We start from the raw sequence: 7,745 nt of genomic DNA, 5'->3' as shown, positions 1-7,745 counted from the left end.
AATAAAATAAATTTTTTTATTAATAAAATAAAATAATGACATGGCTACTGTTGTGACTCAACAAGAGTATAGCAACAATAAATGCTATGCTTCAACTTTTAGATATATATAGATATAGATTATAACACATGAACCCAGTAAGGAAAAGGGGAAATTTTCCATTTAGCATTAAAAGAGGAACTATTTCGTTAGTTGGCATGTTTTTGAAACATTTTAGCAAATTAGCATCTCAAGCCTTAAAGGCTCGAGTTCAGTGAAAAAATTGAGTCTTAGACACTTGAGTTCCAGACTGACGTGGAAAAATAATCCACTGGAACTCGAGTCTCTATGATTCGAGTTCCATAGAAGAACGTTGGGTTACAACAACGTTGGATTTGATTAATTAGATCAAATTAAGTGCAAATCGTGGATATACCAACAAATCACCAAATAAATTAAGTGCAATCGAAATTAAACGACACAGTGATTTGTTGATGAATGAGGAAAACCTCTCGCTAGGCAAAAACCACACCGGGTGATTTTCAGGTCACCACTCCCAAAAATCAAGCAGTTACAAGTATAAAGAATCTTACCACTACCCTGGACTATCCCAAAATACTAACCTATAGTTGAACCTTTACTCCAATCCCTAATTGGACTTGATCATATAGGGACTTCTTGCACGGATCCTAATACGTGTCTAACTCCCAGCAACTAGTTAATTGTTGTTGGATGCAAAGTTCTTCACTTCAAAGCATGTTGAAAATTTGGAAGCACTTGGTTACAAAACCATAAGGTGCACAAGAACGTAGTAGCTTCTCACAGAGTGTATGAGTTCTCTAATTGATTCTTTGTGTGTTTGATAACTTTAAAATAAAGCTTTTATACAGACTAGAGGTTTAGTGAACGAAACCCTAGCAATCCAGGTCATTGTGGGCCAAAATTCAAATCTGAGAATTCTAAAATCGTAAAGCTCGATAGATCAAGAGGTGTCAAGCTTGTGTCGAGAATCCTTCATTTAATCTCGACAGATGCTAGTGTTGAGACTAATGTCAAGGTTCATTGAATTACCTTTTCTTCACTTGATTCTTGATTCAATCTTCTTGTCTTTAATAGTACCACTTGTTATGTAAGAATTACATACTGCTTGATACATTAAACCCAACTTAGATCTACTCAATTACAAGTAAAGTGTATTTTGTCAAATGATAAGCCATAGAAAATATGACCCTAACAAAGAAGAAGAAGAAGGAAGATCTGAAAAGAAGAAAGAAGAAGAAAACCCATGAAGAAAGAAGAAGACCAAGACCCATGAAGAAGAAGATCTGAAGAGAAGAAAGAAGAAGAAGATATGAAGATTAAAATGAAGAAAGAAGACCAAGACCCAGCATAGCAAACCCATGGCAGGAACTCGAGTCTCTAAAACTCGAGTTCCACGTGGATTTTTTCTTCCACATCAGATTACCACCAATTGCAACTCGAGTTCCACATTGAACTTGAGTTTTAGAGTCTCGAGATGCGAGTTTGCTAAATAGTTTTGCAAGCTTGACAACTAAAATGTTTCAAAAATAATGCTAAATGCAAAAAATTTTTTTAAGAAAAGTCCAGAGCTCGGTGATGCTTTTGCAGAGTCCATGTCCAGAATAAGATAGAAGCCTCTGGGAGATGGATTGGAAAAAGCATGCCCCACTGATTTATAGGCTTTCATTATCAAAAGCATTCTTTAAGGAGGGAATAGAAGTCAAAAACCACTTATAATCTTTGGACCATTTAAGGTTCTTACTCGGTTGCTTATCCATCTCAAAGAAAGCTAGCTCCCCCTAACATTTTACGGTGCACAACCGAAAGCATGTCCAAAAATGTTTGCTTTGACACTGCCTGCACTGTAAATGGCTCACAGTAAAAACATGCTTACTAACCTCCAAACAAATTGAGATTGGCAGGCATTGGTGATCATACCCCTTTCCAATCTCACTGTTAAATTTAGATTCCTGCCCCTTTTTTATTCTTACAACAAATTTAGATTCCTCACCACAAACTAACCTGCTGCTACTCCCCAAATGTTGTGAAAATTGTTGTATATATGAGCATTACTCTAAAATTTATGGCTTCGCTAGTTTCAAATCAAACACTAAATTTTTAATATAATATCAATTGAAATCTTGGATTTTTTAGAGTTTATTTAGGAGTTTAAATTGATATGATTTTTTTTTTAAATCAAGATTAAATTTGAAAGAACTATAGTGTTTAATTTGTCACAATCTAAAACTTTGAATTTTAAGTTAAAACTTTTAATATTGTAGGGTTTAATTTGAAAAGTTTGACTTACCTCTAGTATTTTTTTAACTAGACATGTCCTTTTTAAAATCAAGTGGTAGTGGGTTTAAAAATATATATATATATATTTAAGTTAATTTTTTTATTAAAAAAAAGAAATCCCACTCTATCCCTTCTAAGCTGCATTTTTATATCTTTAAATATAAAGAATGAGGTTGCTTTTTTAATTAAAAAAAAAAAAAATGGAAAGGACACAGAAGATTGTGAATGGAAAATTACTGTTATATCTGCAATTTCAAAATTAAATTATGTTTTCCTTCTATTATTTTTATCAACCAATCTTTGGGGGGAGGGGAGGGGGGTGGAGAGAAAGACCACATAAGCTACTATTTTGGATGAACACTATTTTGGATGAACATTGGGAGAAAATTGGCCTCTACCCTTTTTTTAAAAAAAAAATCTAGCATTTTGCCCCTTTTCCCAAACTAATTAGGCCCTGTTATAACTCGATTGTCCAAAAATCGAGTTTTAAAACACCATTATAGGGTTCTTAAAACATCACTATAGGTATGGGGCGATCAAACTAAAAAAAAAAAAAAGAAAAAAAAACTTGCATGGAACTCGAGTTCATGGAGCTCAAGTTCCAAAAGGCCACTATAGGATCTAAAAATGTCACTATAAGGCTCCTTAAAACGCCACTATAGGGCTCCAGTTTGTTTGTTTGTTGTTTTTTTTTTTTTTTTAAAGGGCAAATCCCATTTTCTCCCGAACATTGCTTAAGGGTTTAAACATTGGGAGAAATAATGAAAATGAAACAAAAGTGACAGAAGAAAAAAGTCGATAATTATTGATATCAAAGGAGATGAAGTTTTGAAAATATGTGTTCACACTGTTCATTTTATTGTTACTAAAGTAAAAGATTGTCATTTTATTCATACTTTTTGGGGTCTCGGTCATAATTTCAAATTTACTCTTGCTATAAAAAAAGAAGTTGCTTTTTTTGGTGGGTAAATGCTAGTTGTTTTAGCAATTGGTGGTTGCCATTTTTTAAAATAAGATCCAAGAATTCCTCTTAATTACAAACGGCAGCAGTTGGATACCGTAGATGATGTTAAATATCATATATAGGCAAGGCAATTGGCCATGGGTATGCAAATTTGCTGAATCATCTTTAATAATTTATTACGATCATACAAGCAATAAAAATAACACAAAATTATCCGATTTCTTCTTGAATTTCTTATAGAAGCAACCAACTAAAGTAATCCTTTAGTCGTACTAAAAGGAAGCAGATAGATTAGTTCCTGCAAAGTAGTAGTTTGCAATAAAGAAAAAAAAAAAAATATATATATATATATATATATATATATATATGAAATTCAGTGCATTTCTTTGTTTCTTAAATTTCTCAATGTTCAACTTTTTTTTTTTCTTCATTTGAGAAGGTTCTCAATGTTCAAATTTTAGTTGTGGTATTGTGGAATAATGAGTCAGCGCATCATGGAGATACCAAATTTGATGCAAATCAATTTATACTTTGCTACTGTTACCCTTTTTTCTTCTTGTAAATTATAATATAGGTTTATAACTCTAAACCGCCGTCCAAATATACTATATTTTAATCCATTGCTCAAATAAGGGAACAAAGTAAATAAAATAAAATGTAAAGATACGGTGCCGACACTCCAAAAAGGTTGGTGCTTTATTGGTGACAGGAACAAGGGAGACCCTACAGTTCCAGTCTCTCAACCTCTAATTGATCTGAACAAGGGAGACCCAATCCTCTTATTATCATAAATTCATAATGCCTCTCTAGTTCTTGTGTAATCCAAACAAATCCCATGTAAGCAATTCAAACAGGTTAGCTAGTTGATGTAGACAAGACATGTCAGACTAGAAAATTGAACTTACCTGTCAGACTCAAAACTAACGTATTCATTCATAGAGAGAGGTAAAAAAAAAATCCAAATGTACCGTGCTCTTCTACAAGCCTAAGATGGACCAAAATCTGTGCACGATGAATACATGTAATGTGTACAAATGTGTGAACCCTTTTTCTTTACAGGTAACTGAGCTGGGATTGTTGTGTACAGCAGCAAATTGAGAGAAAAGGATATTTACAAGGAGTGACTACGAATGAATTTATGAATTTTTTGGAGAAAGGGGCTTTACTTCATCAAGCAGTGTGCGTTAATGAAGCAGCTTTATTCAGTCTCTCAAGGATGCCACTTGCCTTCCTCTTGGCCCTTAGAGTTCCACTTTGAGCAAGCCTAGAGAGTGTACCATTGGCATTTTCTTCTTGCCTAATCTCCTTCCATTTAGTTCGATCATTCATACAGATGGTGAAGAGAATGGCTACACAATTCTCCCTGTTGTGTTCACAAGTGCTCTCCCTAATGACATTGAGCAAGCAAGACACAGCGCCAAGCTCTCCCATTTCATCAACAGCATTCTGATGGCTAGAAAGCATTGCAAGTATAGCCAACAACTCATCAACTAGTACGTGATCCGCAATCTTTTTCAAAATCACATTGACTGCACCTTCATTGACAGCCCTCCCTTTATTCTCATGGGCAAAACAAATGTTGAATATTGCTGTAGCAGCATCTTTCATGGCTAATGGATGCCCCTCATCTAGAAGGTCAATTAAAGGTTTGAGGGCACCAGATTTTCCAATAATGAGCTTGTTTGGATCAAGGGCTGATAATGTGAAGAGTGCTGCAGCAGCATTGCTTCTTGTTTGAATTGTTCCAGATTTTAAGGATTCAATAATTAGAGGTATGGCCACTGGATCCTCTGCAACTAGTCTCTTATTATTATCATGAATTGAGAGGTTTAGAACTGTTGTGATCAAATCCTCTTGGAGATCAGGATGAGTATCAGCACTGCCTGATGAGAGTGGATGAAGCAATTGAGGAATGGCATCAGGGTGCTCGCCAAAAAGGGCCCGGAATGATGGCATTTTCTTTGTTAGCTTCCGAAGCTCTTTTGCAGCTTCTTTCTGGTCAGAAAGTGGTTGGGACAACTTGTCAAGCAGAGAATTTATATAGCCGGGTTGTAAATAGACTCTTTCTGCAGCAGTTACTGCCTCATCAATATTGTCTACAGGCTTTGGAAGCTCAACTCCATGCTCCTTGCACCATTGGGAAATCATTTCTTTGACCAATTGATTGGGGGTAAGATCTAAATGGGACAGGACTTGTTGGGTTTGAGGGCATGTCCGGTTACCTTCATTGAACCACCGCTGGATGAATGCACGATCATAAGTCTGCAGATCAACACAGTTATTAAATGACTCATCAGAAGAAGGAAAAAAATAAAAAATTATTAAATGCACAAAAATGAGTAATACCATGATTTTACAGATCAGTGACAAGGAAAAAGCATAAGAAACAGCCAAAAAAAGAAAGAAAAATAAAGCTGAGACATGATATTGAAAGATTGTACAAACATGATATTAAGTTTGTAGCATAAATAATTGATGACTGGTTGGTGACAATTCATTAATGTTATAAATGAATGATTCTAATTTTTGAGGTTATCATTTGAGATATAATTTTCATATCCACAACTAAATTATCTTTCGCAGTATGTAAGATTTCCAATAACAAAGCCTGCTGGCACTGCAAACATGGAGATAATGACTTCAACAAATATCATTGATCCCTCAATTCACAAAATTCTACATCCAATAAAACCACCTGTACTTTCTGACCCAGAAGAATAAAAGAATCAACCCATGGAAAGCTTGTCCTAAATTCTTAACATCACTTCCCTTCAACCATAGCAAGAACCAAAGATTAGTGAAAAATGAGATTCTTGGATTAATGTTCAAGCAAGAAACTGAGAAGAAAGCATGAAATAGATGCAGAAAATGGCAGTAGATCTTTTGCATTTATATATCTAGGGAAAGCTGGAATCACTCATATTCTTTATCAAGAATTTTGTTGCATAGAATTGAGGGGTTCATGGTATTACCAAATTGGAACATAATCAATAAAAGTGAGATCCTTAATTCCAAAGAATTCAACTTGTAAACAAATCCGTTTCTCGGCAAAGCCTAAAGCTTTTTCAAGATCAAGAAAAAATACTACTATAGAACAGAATAGAAAAGTTGAAGCAACAAATTAGCAACTGGAAACAAAAGAGGCAAGAAAAAAAAAAGGAACCTGGCCAGTAGCCAAGACAACAGGGTCTTTCATGAGCTCTTTAGAAATGGGACATCTGAATTCTTGAGGAACAGTGAAAGCATGATCATCAAGTTTGAAAGAAAGGGTGTTGTTTGATTGCTTCAAATACTTCAAAGAACACAATGTTGTGATGGCCTGGTCGGCTGTCTCAACCATATAGTCATCTTCATCAACAATCTCCTTCACCAGTCTCCACAACTCCTTCTTCAGCTCCATAGCCCTGGCTGCCATAGCCCCCCCATCAGTCTTGGTCATTTTGGATATTATGAAACAAAAAGCAAAAAACAAAAAACAAGAAAAGGCAAGAATTGCAGTGGAATTAGAAGATTGGGTATTGGTGGGAATGGAGAAAAAGATACAGAACTGTTGTGGTGGGCTGCTGCTTTTTCATTTTCTTTCTTGATTTGAATACTGTTGTGTCTTCTTCTTTTCCCTTTTGTGTTTCAGCGAGAGAGAGAGAGAGAGAGAGAGAGAGAGAGATTGAATGAACGAAATGATGAAACGGAAAGACTTTTATGAGATGGAAAATTCGGTTTACAACTTTTTACATGATGTACACACGCACACGGCCACAGGGGTCAGATGAGATGAGGTATGATATGTTATGACTAATCTATTGACTATTGCCATGTCATGTTACTCACTACTCTACCGTTTCCAATTCTCTGTTTTTGTGTTTGGACTTTAGACTCAAGTGTGTACTGATCAACCCACCTGGTGGTGGTACTATCTGAGGTCACAGCAGGAGATTCATAATATGGTTTTCTTTTTTTTTTAATATATATATATATATATATATATATATTTGATAAAGTAAAATAAGGCTTGGATTTATTAAGTGTACTTCACAATAATTACTTTTTTTTTATTAGCCTAAAACATCAATGGGTTCTTTTTTTTTTTTTGAGAATCAATGGGTTCTTTTGGTGTACATAGAATTCAATGTTCCTTATTCAAAGGGAAAAAGTCAAGGGATTTTACCAATCAACTTAATTTAAACCCACTTTTATATATAATAATAATAATAGATACAATGACAATTATGAAGCTTTGATCCTAAAATTTTGAGTTTAGCCATTGATTTTTAATAAATTAATTAAAGTTAGTCACATGTATTCTTTATTAATATTTTATCTAATCCAAATCATACTCTGTATCATTTTTTATTTTATTTTTACTACATGTGTATTCCTCTATAATTGATAGCGTAGTTAAATATTTTAATATAAAAATGTTATGAAGTTATTTCATATATTTGGGAATACTTTAAAACTATATATTCTATTAATTATTATCAAT

At 34.2% G+C, this 7,745-nt stretch overlaps 1 protein-coding gene across 3 annotated transcripts; it reads right to left on the bottom strand.

Annotated features, from left to right (window-relative positions):
- Positions 1 to 4,168: 4,168 nt before the first annotated feature.
- LOC126690928 (U-box domain-containing protein 9-like) lies at positions 4,169 to 7,023 on the bottom strand. Of its 3 annotated transcripts, none has more exons than XM_050386039.1 (3): positions 6,811 to 7,023; positions 6,426 to 6,670; positions 4,169 to 5,524 (listed from the first exon to the last, which is right to left on the bottom strand). In XM_050386039.1, exons 2-3 carry the CDS (start codon positions 6,660 to 6,662, stop codon positions 4,433 to 4,435), a joined length of 1,329 nt encoding a protein of 442 aa, XP_050241996.1. In that variant the 5' UTR covers positions 6,663 to 6,670; positions 6,811 to 7,023; the 3' UTR covers positions 4,169 to 4,432. The 3 variants fall into 3 exon arrangements, with proteins under 3 accessions (XP_050241996.1, XP_050242000.1, XP_050241992.1); XM_050386043.1 differs by having other exon boundaries at positions 6,426 to 6,666; XM_050386035.1 differs by having other exon boundaries at positions 6,426 to 7,023.
- Between the last annotated feature and the right edge of the window lie 722 nt (positions 7,024 to 7,745).

The sequence above is a fragment of the Quercus robur genome, chromosome 1 (assembly GCF_932294415.1).
Source record: "Quercus robur chromosome 1, dhQueRobu3.1, whole genome shotgun sequence".
Taxonomy (NCBI): domain Eukaryota; kingdom Viridiplantae; phylum Streptophyta; class Magnoliopsida; order Fagales; family Fagaceae; genus Quercus; species Quercus robur.
The sequence above is the reverse complement of the archived record's forward strand: the minus strand, read 5'-3'. Positions and strand labels throughout refer to the sequence as shown.